At 49.5% G+C, this 20,366-nt stretch overlaps 1 protein-coding gene across 2 annotated transcripts in view; it reads right to left on the bottom strand.

Annotated features, from left to right (window-relative positions):
• The window catches only part of adgb (androglobin), a 564,769-nt gene that overhangs the window by 87,519 nt on the left and 456,884 nt on the right, over nt 1–20,366 (bottom strand). For both annotated transcript variants that reach the window (XM_038805127.1, XM_038805138.1), the window contains exons 28-31: nt 19,442–19,595; nt 19,093–19,280; nt 11,075–11,259; nt 3,170–3,351 (exon numbers count right to left, since the gene is read on the bottom strand). In XM_038805127.1, the coding sequence (XP_038661055.1) occupies nt 3,170–3,351; nt 11,075–11,259; nt 19,093–19,280; nt 19,442–19,595 (709 nt within the window). The remainder of the gene's footprint in view (nt 1–3,169; nt 3,352–11,074; nt 11,260–19,092; nt 19,281–19,441; nt 19,596–20,366) is intronic.

Here is a 20,366-nt window from a genome sequence, read left to right as displayed (position 1 = left end):
CTTTATCTGCTTCTTTTGGCAAAGTTACTGTTGGTGTTCAAAAGAATTCCCGCAGACCTTCACCCCTATGTTATTTACGGAACAAATTTTATCCCCCTCAACTAGACTGACTGTCCTGTGCGGTGCTGAGGGAATTCTGCACTGTCAAAGGTGCTGTCTTTCTGTTGAGATATTCAGCCCTCTCAGGTGAATGTAAAAGATCCCATGGCACTTTTTCGAAGAACAGCATAGGAACTCCATCTGGTGTCCTGGTAGGTACTTATTGCTCAACCAACATCATTAAGAAAACATCTGGTCAAGGTGCCAGGCTGGCATTTTTTGCATGTGCGCGATTGGGCCTGGGGTATCTGGCATGGGGTTGGGGTGGGAGGTGTGGCAGGATGTGTGTGTGCGGGGGGGGGGGGGGCTCCCATAGTGCATTCGGGATGGGGGTGGATGGGGAGGTCGGAGATCATTTTGTGGATCTTGGAGATTAGACTATGCTGGGGAGTTCTGGCGAGCAGAGCTCCCCACTGTACCAAACGGGACTCTGTGTGGCCTCAACCCCGCGTTCCCCATTCAAGCCCCTTGCACAACATGAGTCACGTTGACTTAAAAAAAATGTATTTTATTACAAACGTGTATCAAAACAGGTGACAGTACATAAATATCCCGGGAATCATACTTCCCAATAATCAACTACGCAGTTTTTACAACTATTTCCCCTTTTTCACCCCCCTCCCTACAACGAACAACTCCTCAAACACGGTCATGAACATCTGCCACCTTTCCTCTGCTGAGTCCCTTAACTCGTACGAGGGGCGGAATTCTCCGAGCCTCCGTGCTAAAATCTCGCTTGGCGCGGGAATGGGGCGTCAGACCCGCTATCGGGTCCGATGTCTTCCCGCGAATCTCTGGGGATCGGAGAATCGCTGGCAGTCGCGCCTGTGCGGCCGGCGCGGCGCCAATCGGGGGCTATTGATAGAGGCCCCTGCGGAGATTCTCAGGCAGCATCTGGCCAAGTTCCTGCCGGCGTAGTTCTCTCATGGTTCCACCTGGCGGGCACACGGAGTGGCGGCTGCGGGGACAGTCCGTCGCCGTCCTGTTGGGGGGCAGGGGGATCCGTCACTGGAGGGGGGGGGGGGCCTACATGACAGGCAGGGTTCCGATCAGGAGCCACCGATCGGCGGGCGCGCACGATCTGGGGGGGGGGGGGCCTATTCACACTCGCCACACAGGCCTTTTCTTTACAATTGTGGAAATGGAAATTTAGAATGGAAAAATAAGCGCAGAAGGTATGATTTTTAAAATTATGGGGGGGGGGGGCTATATTGTGGGGGCTTGCTGTGTGGGTCCACCATGTTGTGTGGGGCTGCCGCCACAAGTGGCTGCTGCCCACACATCCCCGTGTCGGCAGCCAGATAGCCCAAGAAAATCTAGAGTGATTCACTCCCGTTTTCTCGCAGGCGTGGGAACACAGCCGCATTAACAGAGAATTCCACCCTTTATCTTTTCCAAATGCATGAAGTCGTACAGGTCACCCAACCAAGCCATTACCCCCGGTGGCGATGTTGACCGCCACTCCAGTAAAATTTGCCACCGAACAACCAGAGAGGTAAAGGCGACGACATCGGCCTTCCTCCTCTCCATGAGCTCCGGCTTCTCCGAAACCCCACATAGCGCCACCACCTCCCCCACTATCCTTGTTAGGACAGCGAACACTCCCACCCAGAATCTCTCCACTTTTTCACACCCCAGAACATGTGTGCATGATTTGCTGGCCCTGCCCACACCTCTCACATTCATCTGCTACTCCTTGGAAGAACCCACTCATTCTCGTCCGAGTCATAAAGGTTAAGAGGGGTTATTGGGTTACGGGTGTAGGGTAGAAGTGAGAGCTTAAGTGGGTCGGTGCAGACTCGATGGGCCGAATGGCCTCCTTCTGCACTGTATGTTCTATGTTCTATGAGACTGGGCAGCATGTTAGCACAAGTGGATAGCACTGTGACTTCACAGCGCCAGGGTCCCAGGTTCGATTCCCTGCTGGGTCACTGTCTGTGTGGAGTCTGCACGTTCTCCACATGTCTGCGTGGGTTTCCTCCCACAGTCCAAAGACGTGCAGATTAGGTGGATTAGCCATGATATATTGCTCCTGTTTCCTCCCACAGTCCAAAGACATGCCGATTAGGTGGATTGGCCATGATAAATTGCCCTTAGTGACCAAATAGAAAGGTGAGGAGGGGTTATTGGATTACGGGGATAGAGTGGAAGTAAGGGCTTAATTGGGTCAGTGCAGACTCGATGGGCAGAATGGCCTCCTTCTGCACTGTATTTTCTATGTTCTATGTACCCTGTGTACAACCTTAAACTGTATCAGGCTCATCCTTGCACCCAAGGAGGTCCCGTTAACCCTACGCAGTGCCTCACGCCATACTCCCCAATTGATCTCCCATCCCAACTTTCCTTCCCATTTTTCCTTGATCTTCGCCACCCACCCGCCCAGTCACCTGCATATATCCCCAATTCTTCCCTCCCCTTCCACATCCGGAAGCAAAAGTGTCTAACCTGCAGATACCTGAATTCACTCCCTCTCAGGAACTCTACCCTCTCCCTTAGCTCCTCCAAATTGGCAAACCCTTCCTCCAAATACAGATCCCACACCTTGACCAACCCCACTTCCCTCCTGTATACACTATCTATCCCCCCGGCGCAAACGCATGATTCTCACACAGTGGCGTTAACACCGACATTCCCTCCACCCTAAAATGCCTCCTCAACTGATTCCAAATCTTCACAGTGGACTGTACCACCAGATTTCCCTGAATACCTGCTTGGCGCCATTGGCAGCACTGCTGTCACCATGGCCCTTAAGCTGGACTCCCGACAAGATTCCTCCTCCATCCTAACCCATTCTACTCTTTCTTCCCACCATTGCTGCATCTTTTCCACATTTGCCGCCCAGTAATAACGAACCAGGTTCGGCAACGCCAACCTCCCCTGTTGCCTCTGCCTCTGACACTCGGCACCCGAGTCACGTTGAATGGCCATGTGTTTCTCGGCACTGCGAGCACCGGGAAACACACGGCTAAACGCGCTCGCTCGGGGACTTTGTTCCCTTTTGGGAAAATCGGGCCCATTGTTGTTTAAGAGAAGACAGGCTTCAAACATATTAATTCATGGCAATGCTTACCACTTTTGTAACTGATTGTCCCACCTCTAACATACGATTTAGACCTTCATCCAAAAGAATTGGTGATTTTAGTTCATTTGATATCTTAGCAGAACTCCTAGCAGTCTTGCTACTCGAAGTACTTCCCAATTTTCTGCTCCCCACCGCAATAACAGGAGCATCAGAAGGTTTACGTGAAGGAGCTTGAGAAAATAATACAGTTATTATTATTAACATTACCCTGCTTGAAAGGGAATATCACCATATTCGATAGTTTTAGGCCTTCAACAAGTAATTGAGTGTGCACTTGAAAAAAACTAGTGCAAGTTGGGGGCAAAAGCTTGGGAATAGGACTAATTGGAATGTTGCCACAGGCATGTTGGGCTGAATGGCAGCCTCCTTCTGTGCTGTGTGATTCTGTAAATGCACAATAATAGCACACAAGCGTAAAATTCTGCTGTGATAATATTAGTAAGCATATTCTTTTGATTTTTTTCAGCAGAGAATTAAATGGAGAACTGTGCAGAGGAGGCTTGGACTGCTGAACCTCTGGAAGTTCAGGTAAGCTGTTTAAAATGCCCATTTGGTGTAATTTCCTCCAAAATATCAAGGAGATTGCTCAGGCAGGATCAACCCGCTCTGAGCTTGTGGTGGCCACCACTTCTGATGGGAACATCTCAGCTTTGTTCCCAATGATTGAAACCATTATTTGGTTGGTTACTTATTTAAGTGAGACATGGGAGTCTTTTCCTTTTACAAAAAGTACCACATTGGTTTGTTTTCAGTGCAGTGGGGTCTTCCCTGTATTCACTAAAACCTTGTACTGATCTTTTTATATTTCATCCCCATCTCAGCTTCACATTTACTATTTGTTATTGTCCGGAATGTTACAGGGAAAGAATAGGGGAGATGGACTAATTGGACAGCTCTTTCAAAGAGCTGACAAAGCATGATGGATCGAATGGCCTCCCTCTCGTGCTGTAAGAGTTCATGACCCCATTCAGTTTTTTCAAGATATCTAAAATTGTGATGCTACTTGTATGAGTGCCATACTATGAGACTCTAACAGCATCAACAATGCAAATAAACCTTTTTTTGCATTTGGCACATGTGTATTAAGGCTTGCAATTGACTTGTTAAAAATAAGAAAGGACTGATAGTAAAATATTTTCAAACACTCAGGAAACACTGATCACTTGAAAAATAAATTCTGAACAGTCAATGAAGATCGGTGACAGGAGGAGGAATCTTTTTATACAGTGAGTTATGATTTGAAATACATGACCTGAAATGGTGGTGGAAGCAGATTCAACAGTAACTTTCAAAAGAGAATTGAATAAATACTTGAAGAGGAGAACTTTGCAGAACGATCGGGCACAATAGGGGAGCGGGACTAATTTAGTACAGCTTGGGCCTGAATTTTTACACTTTCCATTGGCAGGTGGTGAGTGGGAAATTCCTCGGATGGACCTCCGACTGGGTTTAAAAAAAATATATTTTTATTAAGGCACTTATATAAACAGCAAATATACAAACAAGAGCAAGAGCAAACAGGAACATCATAATAAATAACTATTATGATGGGCAACACATTAGCACAAATGGTTAGCACTGTGGCTTCACAGCGCCAGGGTCTCAGGTTCGATTCCCGGCTTGGGTCACTGTCTGTGCAGAGTCTGCACGTTCTCCCCGTGTCTGCGTGGGTTTCCTCCGGGTGCTCCGGTTTCCTCCCACAGTCCAAAGACGTGCAGGTTAGGTTGATTGGCCATGATAAATTGCACTTAGTGACCAAAAAAAGGTTAGGAGGGGTTATCGGGTTATGGGGATAAAGAGGAAGTGAGGGCCGAATAGGCCTCCTTCTGCACTCTATGTTCTATGTCCTAACTAATCAACACCCAAACTCTCTTGCCCTTCCCCTCCTCCCAAACTGCCTGCCACATTTTTATCCCTTTATCCCCCCCTCCCCGCCCTCCCTTTGCTGACACCCCAATCTTCCTTAAAGAAGTCTATGAACAGCTTCCACCTCTGGGAAAACTCATTGACCAACCCTCTCAAGACAAACTTAATCTTTTCCAACCTCAGGAATTCCGCCAGGTCGCTCACCCACATTCCTGATTTTGGTGGCTCCGAGTCCCTCCACCCAAGGAAAATCCATTTCCAGGCTATGAGGAAGGCAAAGGCCAAGACATCGGCATTTCTCGTCCCCTGGATGTCCAGGTCTTCTGTCACTCCAAATATTGCTACCTCGGGGCTTGGGACCACCTACATCCTCAGCACCTCGGACATTATGTCCACAAAACCCTGCCAGAACCCCTTCAGTTTCGGACATGCCTAGAACATGTGGGACCTGGTTTTCAGGCCTCCCCGTGCACCGGCCACACCTATCCTCTACTCCGTCAAAAATCCTACTCATCGTAGCCACCGTCATGTGCGCCCTGTGAACTACTTTGAACTGGATAAGACTGAGCCTTGCACACGACAAAGACGTATTCACCCTCCTTCGGGCCTCCCCATCGCCCCCGTTCCAACAGCGTCTTCTTAACCTGTGGAATTATCCCCACCCACACAAACCCAAAAATCAAAGCGTTAATCTTCTTTAAAAAATCACTTTGGAACAAAGATCGGGAGGTTCTGAAACACAATTAAGAGCCTCGGCAGTACCGTCATTTTCACTGTCCACACCTGCCCCGTCAGCGACAACACATCCTGCCTCTTAAAATCCCTCTTCGTCTGCTCCACTAACTGAGCCAGATTCAGCTCATGCAACTGCGCCCTTCCCGTGCCACCTGGATGCCTAAGTACCTGAAGCTCGTCCCCAGCACCTTGAACAACAGCTGTCCCAACCTCCTGGCCTCAATCGGGAACACCTCACTCTTCCCCATATCCGCTTGTATCCAGAAACCGGCCAAACTCCTCCAAGATACTCATGATTCCCCCAATGGGTCCGAAATATACAACAACAGGTCGTCGGCATATAACAAAACCCTGTGTTCGACCCCATCATGCACAATCCTTCTCCAACCCCTCAACACTATAAGCACCATTGCCAGTGGTTCCAGTGCCAAGGCAAAGAGCAATGGGGAGAGTGGGCACTCCTGCCTTGTCACAAGGTGTAATCTGAAGTATCGCAAGCTCACCTGGTCCGTCCGCACACTTTCTACCGGCGCCCTACACATCAGTCGGACCAAATCCACAAACCCCTGCCTGAACCCAAACCATACTAATACCTCCCACAGATACTCCCACTCCACCCGATCGAAACCTTCTCTGCATCCATTGCTACTGCCACTTCCATGTCCTGCCTCTCCAGGGCCATCATTATCATGCTCAGTAACCTCTTAATATTCGCCGACATTTGCTTCCCCTTCATAAACCCCGTCTCATCTTCGCCTATCACCCCCGATACACAGTCCTCAATATGCGAGGCCAAGACCTTCACCAACAACTTAGCATCCACATGTAATAATGATATCGGGCAGTAGGACACACACTATTCTGGATCTTTATCTTTCTTCAGTAACAGGGAAATGGACGACTGCGATCCTGTAGTGGAGAGCTCCCCCCTTTCCCCAGCCTCACCATTATATACCCTCACCAGCAGAAGCCTCAAGTCCCCACCGAATGTCTTTTAAAAGTCCATCGGGAACCAATCTGGGGGACCGGGGTCTTCCCTGCCTGCATCACCCACATACTTTCCATCACCTCCAGCAACCCAACGGGGGACCCCAGTCCCTCCACCAGTTCTTCTTCCACCTTGGGGAACTCCAACCCATTCAAGAACCGCTGCATTCCCTCCCCACCAACTGCGGCTCCAATTCATAAATCCTCCTGTAAAACTCTTTAAAAACTCCATTCACCATCATCGGGTCCAGTGCCACTCTTCCCATCCCATCTTCACTCTTCCAATCTCCCTCATCGCCTCCTGCTTCCTAAGTTGGTGGGCCAGCATCCTACTCACTTTCTCCCAGTACTCATACACTGCCCCTCTAGCCCTTCGCAGCTGCCCTACTGCCTTCCCTGTGGACACCAGCCCAAACTCCATCTTCAGCTTCTGCTTCTCCTTCAGCAACCCTGCCTCTGGGCCTCCGATTACCTCATGCCCACCTGCAAAATCTTGTCAACCAGCCTTGCCATCTCTGTTCATTCCTTCTTTTCCCTCTGCGCCCAGATCAAAATGAACACCCCCCCTAACCACAACCTTAAGCGCCTCCCATAGCGTGGCAGCCAACACCTCCCCCATATCATTAAGTTCCATATATCCCGAATGGTAACCCTCACCCGCTCGTACACCTCCTCATCCACTAGTAACCCCAAATACAGCCTCCACCACGGGTGCTGTGCCCCCCCCCCCCCACCCGCTGGGGTCCACTTGTAAATCCACCCCATGCAGCGCGTGAGTCAAAGAAACCTGCCAGCAGTGTCTTGTTCACCACAAATAAATCACCACAAGGGAGAAGTACGCTGGCTCATTCATCCTTGTCCTCCCAAACCTCCATGGGCCCACCCCCCAAGAGCTCCATAAACCCCTTCAGCTCCTTTGCCACTGCTGACACCTTCTCTGACCTTGGGCTCGACCTGTCCAAACCTGGTTCAACGACCGTGTTAAAATCCACCCCCATAATCAGCCAGTGCAAGTCCAGATCCGGAATCTTCCCCAACACATGCCTCATAAACTCCACATCTTTCCAGTTGGGACATAAATATTAACCAAAATTCCCAGCGTCCCCTCCAGCTAACCAGTTACTATTACAACCTCCCCCCGCCACGTATCTAGGCTTACATTGCAATGAAGTTACTGTGAAAAGCCCCTAGTCGCCACATTCCAGCGCTTATTCGGGTACACTGAGGGAGAATTCAGAATGTCCAAATTACCTAACAGCACGTCTTTCGGGACTTGTGGGAGGAAACAGGAGCACCCGGAGGAAACCTATAATTCAGACACAGGGAAAACGTGCAGACTCTGCACAGACAGTGACCCAAGCGGGAATCGAACCTGTGACCCTGGCGCTGTGAAGCAACAGTGCTAATCACTGTGCTACTGTGCCACTCAACTCTTGTAAAAAAAGTCACATCTGCCTTCAAACTCAAGTGCGTGAACAAACGCGATCATTTGACCGGCCCATTCAGCCCCCTCACGTTCCACATGACCAGCCTGGTTGGTGGGAACCCCGCCCCCCCCCCCCTCCCCTGCCGATCAATCATATCTCTTTATAGGTCAGCCCCCGGCCCTCCACGCCCACCCTCTGATGCCCACCATTTTCTTGCTGTGCCACATCAGCCACACCCCCTCCCCCAAACAAAACAACAACCCTATCTGCCTCCTCTATGCCAACCACCTGCCCCCCGCCCCCTCCCCCCACCCCACTGTGCTCCCATTAGCGAGCCCGGCAGCCTCTGAGCTTCCTACCCTCCACTGATTAACTCACCAACCTTGCTCGCACACCTCAATGTAACAAACAACAAAGAAACAGAAAAAAAGGTGCACTAACCCTTGGCGCTCCCCAAGCATCCCACCACCAAACCCAGCAAAACATTTCAAAGGAGAAAAATTCTCCTACAACCACCAAAATAAGACAAGAAAATCAAACATGTCCTCACACCTCCTCCAAAGTTCAGGGTCCTCCTTCTCCTGCCAGTCAATTGTCCCTCAAAAATTCCATTGCCTCCTCTGGTGTACCAAAATAATGTTCTTGGTTGGTAAAGGTCACCCAGAGGCGGGCCAGGTACAACATTCCAAACTTTACCCCCTTCTTAAAGGGGGCAGACCTAACCTGGTTAAAGCCAGCCCTCCTCTTCGCCAGGTCCACACCCAGATCTTGGTACACCCGCAGCTCGTTTCTTTCCCAGGTGCACCTCGTCGTCTGCCTCGCCCACCTCAGAATCTTTTCCTTATCCAGAAACCGGTAGAGATGCACCCCATCGTCCTCGGCTGCTCGTTCACCTGCGTCTTCCTCATCAGCGCCCTGTGCACTCGGTTGACCTCGGTCGGTCAAAAGCCCCCACCTCATCAAAGTCTCCAGCATCTTAGTTACATATGCCCTGGTGTCCGCTCCTTCGACACCTTCAGGCATCGCCATGAATTGCAAATTCTGTCTGCTGGAGCGATTCTCTGGGTCCTCTACCTTCTCTTTCAACTGCTTTTTGGTCTCCTGCACCACACCTATCTCAGCCACCAAAGAGGCGAGCTGCTCCTCATTCTCCTCCACTTTCCGAATAGCCAGGCTGTGGGACTCCAGCCTCTGTTTCACGCAGTCAATTCCCGCTTTTAGTGGCTCCACCGACCCGGCTAGGTCCTCCTGGGCTTCCCTCCTCCGTTGGCAGAACTTCTCGTTCAAAACGTTCACCAATTGCTCCGTCGACCACCGGAGGCCCTTTACTCTTTGCCATCTTGCCGATGACGCACAAAGATTTTCTTGCTCCAACTGCTCCCTTCTTTTCACCCCACTTCTGCCCGTGGATCCATCCACCAGCCACATCAGTGGAGCCTCGCTTTCTCCAATCATTCCTGCACCTCTTTCCATCAAAACGTCCACCCTACGAATGGGAAAAATCCACCTCGTGCAGGAGCTACCAAATGTGCGATCACTCACTACATGGCCACCACCAGAAGTCCCTTTCGACTGGGTTGCTGCCCATCCCCAACCTCTCAGCAGTTTTATGCTGGGGTGGGTGAGGCCTCAGATGGGCGGCATAGTATCATAGTGGTTAGCACTGTTGCTTCACAGTGCTAGGATCCCAGGTTTGATTCCCGGCTTGGGTCACTGTCTGTGTGGAGTCTGCACGTTCTCTCAGTGTCTGCGCGGGTTTCCTCCGGGTGCTCCGGTTTCCTTCCACAAGTCCCAAAAGACGTGATGTTAGGTGAATTAAATATTCTGTATTCTCCCTCTGTGTACCTGAGCAGGTGCCGGAGTATGGCGACTAGGGGATTTTCACAGTAACTTAATTGCAGTGTTAAAGTAAGCCTACTTGTGACAATAATAAAGATGATTATTATTATTATCAGATGGGGCCTTTGCCCCAATTATCGACCACTCAGCCTTAATTTTTAGGCTGGCGGAGGAGTTCCCGGGTATGGGGTAAGCAAGAAAATAATTTGGTTTAGGCCTGTGCGGGATGGAGGGGAGCCCTTCATCAGAACGCCCCCCCCCCCCCCCCACCCCACTTAAGGTCCTGTAACCACTGGACTTCCATTACCCCATGGCCTTTCCTTAACACCCCCCCCCCCCACTTAATGTCCTGTAACCACTGGACGTCCATAGCCCCATGGCCTTTCCTTAACACCCAAATCCCCAAATGTTCACAACACCCCCAGGCGTCCCCTATCCTAGCCACCCTGAGAACACCAAAATTTACTTCAGCCTGGAATCCCAGGACACAGGCTTTCGTTTATGTGCACTGCCACTCCTGGCACTGCAGAGATGAGAGCTTCCAGCCAAACTGACTGACTGGCAGCTCTCTAAGGCGGGACGTCCTCCAAAGTGAGGGGCTTAGTCATGCCTGCCCCAAACTGACACTCGTTGGGAGTGTGAAATTGCTGCAGGTCAGACAATGTCAGTGGGGATGTGTTCCCAGGGATATGTTCCCCGCTGACTCAGCAGTTGGTGCGACAGGAAAGGCTGCCATTCTAAAAATCCTGCCGATGGTCTGTTGATTAATTTCGCTCTGTGGTGTAGGATTCTGTGGTTCTGAAAGGAGATGGGTCTCAGGAGTTGGCTGGAGGGGTGAGGGTGAAATAATATTTTCCTGCTGTGTAAACTGATTGGCAATCAGTTTTCTACCTTGAACACATTGAAGGTAATTTCCTCCTCATATCCTTCAAAATTATCTCTTGTTATTTGCAAGAAAGCGAAAACTGTGAAAAAGGAAAAAGAGAGTGGGCGAGTGAGTGAGAGAAAGGTAGGCAGCACGACCTGGTGCCACACTTACTGTAAACGATGGGACGTCCTGCACTTGAGATAAACAAGAATGAAGGAATTACAGCATGGCCTTTTCCAGTTGCTTTTGCTACTTCTTTATTGTTATCTAGGATTTGCAGCTTGATGCATACATCTGGCTTGGAGGTTTGGATGTGTAGCGTAGCCAGGTGAGTTGCATGCGCGTTGATCTGATATCTGCAACAAATGTCAGTGAAAGCATAATATTGTTAATTTAACAACAGATTCCCGTACCAGCCTCCCCGAACAGGCGCTAGTATGTGGTGACTAGGGGCTTTTCACAGTAACTTCATTTGAAGCCTACTTCTGACAATAAGCAATTTTCATTTCATCTTGAGCCACAAATTGGGATATGCAGAAGTATGATCCTGAATTGCATGACCCAAGGTCCCTCAATCCCACTTCCATCAAGCTGATGAGCCAGTTGGCATGAAGTTAAATAAAATTGGACTGCGGCAACTGCTGCCCAGTCATACATGGGTGGAAATTGGATGCTGAGCCCGGATTACTGGGGCAAAGGTGGGAATAGGAGGCCTTGTTAATGGAAGATTGGAAACCGGGTTGAAAAGAGATTAGTCATTGGGTCAGGCGTGGATTAGAGGCTCAGCTAGAGGGAAGGGCGCACGAAAACCTCAGGAGAAAATTTTAGCTTGGCATCATACAATTCTCCGTCACATATACAAAAGCTAAATTTCACAAGGTCCTGCTTCCCCCCATACAGAGCTTCACTGGGCAGAAAGGGAGGATTGTGTAAACCAGCACATCTAATTCCCTGATCCACACAGACAGCGGGCGAGGTTCCACCCTTAGTCTCATTTCAGCAAATTTTCCGTAACGTCCAAAATATCAGCAAGAAATTGTCCAGGGAACAAGGTTGAAGGAGTCAATGATTTATTTGCTGGAGCAATATCCACCACATGCAATCCCTTCCTGCAAGGGACTCTCAAAATGATTCCCCGATTCCACAAACATACTACAGCTCAGTGAAGTTCTGTGAAACTGCAAGAATTCAATAACTGTTAATTATCACTCATTTATTTTTCTGTAATTCTATGGAGTTTAACACATCTCCCCACTTTCACCAAAAAGCGATCAGGCAGTCATATTTAGCCCACACTACCTCTTCTTCAGAAAGGTGCAATACTGCCCTCAGGTAGTTACAGCTACCCTCCAATCATCCCAGTGACTGTAGAAGACCAGCAAGGGGTACAAGGAAATCTGAGACCAATGGTTCACCTGGAGCAGTGAGTCAAATATCAGATGCAGGTTATTGTTTGTATTCTTTGATGTGCAAGTGACAACGTTGTGGGTTCAAGTCCCATGTGAGGCTCTGAATGCAAAATGTAGGCTCACCCACCTAGTCCTGGGCTGAGAGTGTGCAGCACTGTTGGAGGTGCTGTCTTCAAATGAGATGTTAAACTGTGGCCTCATGTGCCAATGGAGGTCAGCACAACAAGTCTCATGGTAACTCTTTGAAGACGATCAGCTGGGGATTTCTCCCCAGTTTCCTGTACAATCTTTAGCCTTCAACTAAAATCTAAAACAAATCACCTGACCTTTTACCACATGGTTAACTTTTGAGAGCTTGCTGTGAGGAAATTGGCTACCATTCTTCCCAGATTTCAGCACAATAAAATACCACTAGCCGCTTTGCAGGAGCATTATACAACAAAATATAACACTTATCCTCAAAAGGAGACATTAGGTCAGATGATCCGAGGTCAAGGAGGTAAGTTTTAAGGAGCATTTTAAAGGAGGAAAGCGAGGTAGTGAGGTGGAGAGGTGTAGGAAGGGAATTCCAGAATTTAGGGCCAGGCAGCTGAAGGAACTGCCACTAATGGTGCTGTGATTAAAATCAGTGTGCTCAAGTAGTCAGAATTAGATGATTGCAGATATCTCAGTGGGTTGAGAGGTAATTACAGAGATAAGAGAAGGGGCAAAGACATGAAAGAATTTCATAACAAGGATTATAATTTTAAAATCAAGATGTTGCTTGAGTATTTTTTAAACATATCGTTTGTCTCTTTTTATCCATCTCCCTCTTAATCTCCTATTCTTTCCCTCTTTTTTCACTCGCTGTGCATGAATTAATCTAATTATACTTTCTGGTTTAGAATCCAAATGGGTCAGTGAGGATTCTTCAATCTGATTACTTGAAGAGCTGTGCCTTGCCTTGATCACACCCACTGCAGATCTCCCAAGATCCTTCACTGCTGACTGCAAAAGTGATGCCTTTGGCCCCAATTTGCGACAGGTGGGAGCAGAAAAAGTCATGAGATCATAAAAATCTGTTTTACGTTGTCGTAAAAAGTGTTTCCGTGCATCCACTTATCTTGCCACTGCGGAGTGACATTTCCCACTCCTGATCGTTAGGATTTCCATTCCCATTTATTTTCATCTAATTATGATCCCTGCTCGCCAGAATCATCCTGACGCGTTGGATCATAAGGCTGACTTGTTTCACAACGGTACATAAGTGATGTTCCCCTGCCAACCTGCACTTCATTCCTCCATTTGAGGGCTCTTCACTTACCTTGTCTTGGGCAGCGCTGATGCAAATTAGTGTCCAGCTTCGGTGTCAGTGCCATATCGCTTCGGGAGGGCTATCTCAAAAGGCAGGGTGTCTAGCTGGGTATGTGTTTAACAGTGCACGTGGCCTCACGATGTTGAGGGCTGAAGTAGACATGGGGCATAGGCCCCTCCACCTCGGAATGTCTGTGGACTAGTTGACAGATAAGCACCACAAGAGCAATGGGACCAAAGGATACAGGAGGTGGAGTCAGAGATCCATGAGGGAGGGTAATCTTAGTGTTCACTTCCTCAGCGTCAAAGTGGGGGTGGGACTGTGATTTCCGTTCTCACAGAGGAAAGGTCCAAACTGGTCTGGCAATAAGAACTTACAGCCACCGTGCTACCAGCTGTGATTGTGCAGGTGAAAAGTATCATGATTCCAAATTCTGCTGCTGTGGGCGTTCTGCAGGCACCTTTGACACTCACTGATTGCAAATGGGGGGAGGGTAGCAATTAAAGGGCTACCAAACTGAACTGTGCATTTTTGTGAAGGAGCAGGTTCAAGTGAGATTACAGTGTGCTGGGCCATGCCCTTGAAAGGGGTTTTGTTTTTCTTGGATTTTGTATTGAATTGGAACAGGTAAGGAGGATTCATTAAGAGTTATATACATAGATTACTGTAGCTGTTGTGTTTTCTCCATGTTTGTAATTGATAACAAATTCTTGCTAAATGTTTTAAAGATGTTAACTACATTCTTATAATAAACTTTGTTTTGGCAAAAGCTCCTATGTTCAGTAGGCGCATGATGTTCAGTCGGCGCATGATGTTCAGTCGGCGCATGATGTTCAGTAGGTGCATGATGTTCAGTAGGCGCATGATGTTCAGTAGGCGCATGATGTTCAGTAGGCGCATGATGTTCAGTAGGCGCATGATGTTCAGTAGGTGCATGATGTTCAGTAGGTACATGATGTTCGCTGTTAGCTGCCTGCCCTTGACAAAGCCAGTTTGACCTTCAGCGATTACCTCTGGCACACAGTTCTCCAGCCGTCTTGCCAGGGCTTTCGCCAGAATCTTAGCGTTGATGTTAAGGAGTGAGATGGGTCTGTGGGAGTCGCACTGCATCGGGTCTTTGTCTTTGCTGGGATCAGAGATATTAAGGCCTGAGCCAATGTTGGTAGCAAGGTACCCTTGCTCATGAGTCTGCAAACATCTCCTGCAGGTGTGGGGCCAGTGCTGGCGTGAATGTCTTTATGGAAGTCCACCGGGAATTCGTCCGGCCCAAGTGCTTTCCCCGCCTGCATGGAGTTAATGCTCTCCATGACTACCACTGGTTCCAGGCCCCACCTCCTTTCTTCCCCCAAGACCGGCATGTCCAGTCGATCGAGGAACTACTTAATCTTTGAGTCCCACTCCGGATGCTCGGAGCTGTACAACTCCCAGTAGAAGGTTGCAAAGGCTTCAATGATCTGTTCTGGCACTGCGACTAGACTGCCGATTCTGTCTTTTGCTTGGGTATTTTCCACGTGTCTGCCTGCTTTTCAGATGGCGAGCCAGCAGGCGGTTGGCTTTTTCTCCATGCTCGTAAAAAGTCCCCCGTGTCTGGCGGACCTGGTGCACTGCTTTCCGCATGGAGAGCAGGTCAAAGTCAATTTGTAGCTTTTTCCTCTCCGCCAGTAGTTCAATGGTTGGAGCCGAGGTGTACCGCTGATCGATCTCCAGTATGGAGTCAACCACCTGGCCGCCCTCCCCTTCCTATCTTTGCACGCCTTGTATGCAATAATTTCCCCCCTTATCACCGCCTTCAGTGACTTCCAGATTGCGGAAGGTGAGATCTCTCCATTCTGGTTGTTGTAATGTATCCATCTATGGCTTGCAATATCTGTTCACAGAATGCCTAGTCGGCAAGGAGGGCCGTGAGGGGTCATTGTGCCGGCCCATCTCCAATATCAAATCCACGTTGTGTGGCAAAGGTCGGTGATTACAATTGCGGAATACTCCGCTCCTACTGCTCTGGGTGCCCTGGCCACTGATGCCACCAGCTACACCCCTCTGGGCTGCATGTGTCGGACTGTCTAACACTGTGTGTTTCCTGTCTTCCCCCTCCCCCAGGAGAAGGCTACCTATAACCGCCGGGAATAGGAAAAGACTGGAGGAAGGGGGACCCTCGGACCTGTGGCCCCTCACCGCGGTGGAGCAGAGGGCCCTGAAAGTGTTTGGTGGGCCTGAGTGTTTCGCTGAGGTGGTGGTCAACATTGGGTGAGGTGAGACCCCACTGAGTTGCAGTTCCCCATGGCACGTGTATCAAAACCCCTCCCTCATCCCCACAACAACCCCCCATCCACCACCCCTACTCCCCCCTCCCAAAGACATCCCCCTCCCCACACACCCTGATCCCCCCCACTCCCCCCGCTGTCCAATCATGGTCACCACGCCAGCTGGGACATCGGAGCAGCAGCAGGGCCCATCCTGACCCGGTCGCCACACAAGATACCCGCCAAAGGGGACCCAGGTTGCAGGGTGGGAACCGCTCACTGCCCCGTGCCCCCCCCCCCCCCCCAGTCGATGACACTAGAGGCAATTAGAGCGTCCTATGCGCATTGGCCCTGGCGCATACGTTGTGCGGCCTCCTGTGTCTGGTGGGCCCCATGTCCTGCCCATCCTCGCTCTCCCCCACATCCTCCTCGTCGGATAAGGACTGGTGTTCATCCTCCTGCTCAAGCACATCATCCCTCTGCTGCGCAATGTTGTGGAGGATGCAACAGGCCACCACAATCTGGGCGACATTCCAACGCCATACTGGAGGGCCCCTCCAGAGTGGTCCAGGCACCTGAACTACATCTTCAGGATGCCGAAGCACCGCTTAATCACCCCCCTGGTTGCTGCATGGGCGTTATTGTAGCGGGTCTCCGTGCGGTCTGTTTCCTCCAGATAGGCATCATCAGCCACAACCACAATGAATAACCGCTGTCGCCCAGGAGGCAGCTCCCCAGCTGGGGGTGTGCTTCGAAGAGGCCAGGAATCGTCGAGTGTGCCGGGATGAAGGCATTATGCACACTGCCCGGGTAACGAGCGCAGACGTGCATGATGCGTATCTGATGTTCGCACACCAGCTGCACTTTCATTGAGTGGAACCCCTTTCGGTTTGTGTAGAGCGGCCTGTCATCTGTAGGTGCTCATAGGGCGACATGCACCCCATCGATCACCCCCTGAACCTGGGGCATATTGGCAATGGCAGCGCATCCTGCTGCCTGGACATCCTGGTGGGTTTGATCCACATTGAAATGGATGAATTGAGCCCCCTGAGCATATAAGGCCTCTGTGATGGCATGGATGTACCTGCGCACCAAGCTCTGAGAGATCCCGGACAGGTCCCTACACGGCGATTATAAGGACTCAGTTGTGTAAAAGCTCAGGACGACCGTCACCGCTATGACCGCTGGAAGCGGGTTTCCTCCCCCAGTCCCCCGCAGTGCGCCATGAGCTGGCAGGTGTGTCACACTGTCCCCCTGCTCAGCCGTAGTCTTGTTAGGCCCTCAAATGACAGGTGCTGCCTGTACATGTGAGGCCTCATGCAGTGCCTCCTTTGCACCTTCTCCTCGGCCTGTTGGGTGGCTAGCTCCCCATCCTCAGCAGCTGCCTTGAGCGGGCACGCTCTGCTGCTGCAGCTTCCTCCTCCTTGGGCAGCTCCAGCTGCAAGCCCCAGGGTAGTGGTGATTGGGACACCATTGCTGGTTGTTTCCAATATCCATTGTCTGCAGGGGGCGAAAGGAAGACAAGTTAGCATGGTGTGTACCCCCATGCCCAACCAAGTTCACCTGGCTACACAGTCGCCCTGGTCGTCAGTGCAAACTCTGCCCTCGCATGCTCTTCCCCCCTCCCCCAATCCCCACACCCTTGGCCCAATCGGTGGCCGGCACTGTAGGGGTCTCTGACCCTGCCACCCGTCTCTGCTGCCAGAAATACTGTTGGTTGGTGCTGCCCATATGCCCATGCCAGCGGTACAATATGCTGCTCCCCTCCGGCGCCCCCCTGTAGGGGCTAGTGTGGGTGTTGCCCTTGGGTGGGCCGCGTGATGCCCTGCTGGTGGGAGGTGGCCGGTTTGGGGGGGGGCACTCTTACGGCTGGTGTCACTCTGCAGAACCAGCGGCCAAAATGGGTGGTCAGTGGGGTGCAGTAAGACGGGTGCCTTGCTCCGCAGCAATGGCGGTCCCTGCCTAGTCCTGTAGGGAGTCACCCCAGCCCCATACCCATCCATGTCACCTCCCCCCCACCCCTCCCACCCCCATCGGCAGGGCCCCCCTACCCCCAGCCAGTGTCAGGACTGGCAATCGACAGTCGCGACTCCCTGTATCCCATCTCCTCTCTCTCCCTCATCAGCCATGGCGCCTGTTTCTCGATTATTAAAAGCAGAAGTGAACCTCGTCGTTGGGAATTTCCCCGGCAGAGGCGGAGAACACCGGGTCAGGCACGCTAATGATATGCCAGCGGCGTTTACTGTACGTGCAGAGTGGAACGTATTGACTCCGCTGTTGTGGCCCCGGCGAATTGCGATTTGGCATACAAACATCGCCCACCATGATGTTGGTGTATGAATTGATTCTCCGCCCAATCGCGTTCCCAATTGCGTCTGCGATAAATGTTTATCAAATACTAGTTAGGCTGGAACATTGCGGCCAATGTTGACACCACACTTTAAGAAGAATGTCCAGTGATTGGAGAGGGTGGCATGAAGATTGACTAGAATGGTAGTAGGGAATCAGGGACATCGATTACATGCAAGGGTTAGAGGATCTGGGATTATATTTCTTCGAGCAGAGAGCGTCAAGGAGAGATTTGACAGAAATGTTCAAAGACGAAAGGGTTTTGATAGAGAAAGTGAGGATAATCTGTTTGCAGTGGCAGATGGTGTGGTGACCAAAGGATACAGATATAAGGTCAACAGGACCAGAGGTGACATGAGGAAAATTTTCAAAAGAGAATGGATTTTAAAAAATGTGAAGCAGATTTGCAGATTATGGGAAAGAGTGGTGAGTGGAAATAATTGGAAAGTTCTTCCGTAGAGCCAGCACACACACACAATAGACCTGAATAGACTGAAAGTCTCCTTTTGCTCTGTATCATTGTAAAATTACTTCATCTGTCAGGAAAATCTTCATAAGGCATCCATATCCTTTTTATTATATTTTCTAAATCGGTGATCATTTCATGTAGGGTAACCTGATTCTGATTCTATTTTTACTTCAAGTCAAGCTAGTGAATTACATTTCTTACAGTCGGAATTCATAAACATTATTAAAGTGCCCCAGCTAAAGTTCATTCTGATCTTGCACAGAAGTCATTTTGAGGTTCTTGGCGTTTAGCTTAGCCGCCAGCTGTCACTTCTCATAAGGCTTTCATCTGAGAAAATGGAATCCGTGATCAGCTTAAGAATTCCTCTTTCAAAATTATTTTCAAAGACATGTCAGCATTTGCAATTTAAGCATTTTTTTAATGACTACCTGAAGATAATGTTCTTGTCATTTGGAATGTAGTAGGACTTAATCTCCTTCATTGAAAAGCCGTTGTTGACAGTATCACTTGCCAGACTAGGAAGGGGAAACATGGAGCCAATCAAACGTAATTTCCATTTCCCAGGGGGAACAGGCAGACTCCCTGTTTGGGCTTCAACCGTGAATGTATAGCCACCCTATAGATATATATATATAAAAAAAACAATTACAGTTTTAGGCATCCACTTATGATTCAGATTTTTGTTAATTTGAATAAAATATTTGCAGTCAAAGAGCACAGAAGTAAATTCCACGCAATACATTGGTGATCCAATCTCTATCAATTGGATGTACCTACCGAATTTTTAGTGTACACGATTGGAACTACTTTTTGAAAAACCCTGGGAACTTCCTCTCCTGTATCATTATTGACTACATGAAGAACACAAGCTGGTAGTACAGAGTAAATCTTCGGCACCACCAGCATGTCCTCAGGCACTTGAAAGGTCTCTCTGCAGATAAAACAAAGTTCATGTAGTTAAAGCATTGTTATGTGAAAGCAAAGTTTAATGGTGGCTTTGGGCTCTATAATGAGGTGCTTGGCTGTAAGGGGTTGGGCATTGTTTGGTAGGATTTATTGAGGTATTTGTAGTTCAACGATAAGCAGTAACTGCTAGAAACTACATTCAGAGGTACATTAAATGCCCAAGCTAGGAGCTGTCTCCATGATTGCTTCCACTTATGGCTCTATCCAACACTACACTAAACCCTAAATGTGGGTCAGGTGTTCGCTTACATCACTGTGGGGCCCCATACTCAGCCCCACGTTAACCAATACCCCATCTCCCCCCATGAAGTTTGAGTTCATAGGTTCAGGTTTTATTCCCAGAGGAATAGTAGGCTCTGTCACTGCAGGTAAACCTTATTGAATTAGAAATTGTTCTGGTATCAGGGTATATTTTCATCCTCACTGACTTTTTGGCATTGAATCATTCTTTGTTGATTTCCCAACCGGCCGCTGATCCCGGTCTTTATGGGGTGTACAAACTTTAAGCTAGTCTTCTTGGTGTATTTTAGCCATCTTCCTTTGTGAGGCTCACTGTGACCCACGCCAGGATGGAGAATGGCACTTAATGTTGTGAGGGTGTGGCTCGGTAGAGCTCACCTTGGTGTTTGGCTACGCGGTGTGCTGTTATCAATGGATAGCTGCTACGCAGTTCCAGCATTGTTTGCGGCAATGTCATACTGGCTGAGGATTGCAGCATCTTCTCTGTGGTCTCAGG

This window comes from Scyliorhinus canicula, chromosome 1 (genome assembly GCF_902713615.1).
Source record: "Scyliorhinus canicula chromosome 1, sScyCan1.1, whole genome shotgun sequence".
Taxonomy (NCBI): Eukaryota; Metazoa; Chordata; class Chondrichthyes; order Carcharhiniformes; family Scyliorhinidae; genus Scyliorhinus; species Scyliorhinus canicula.
The sequence above is the reverse complement of the archived record's forward strand: the minus strand, read 5'-3'. Positions and strand labels throughout refer to the sequence as shown.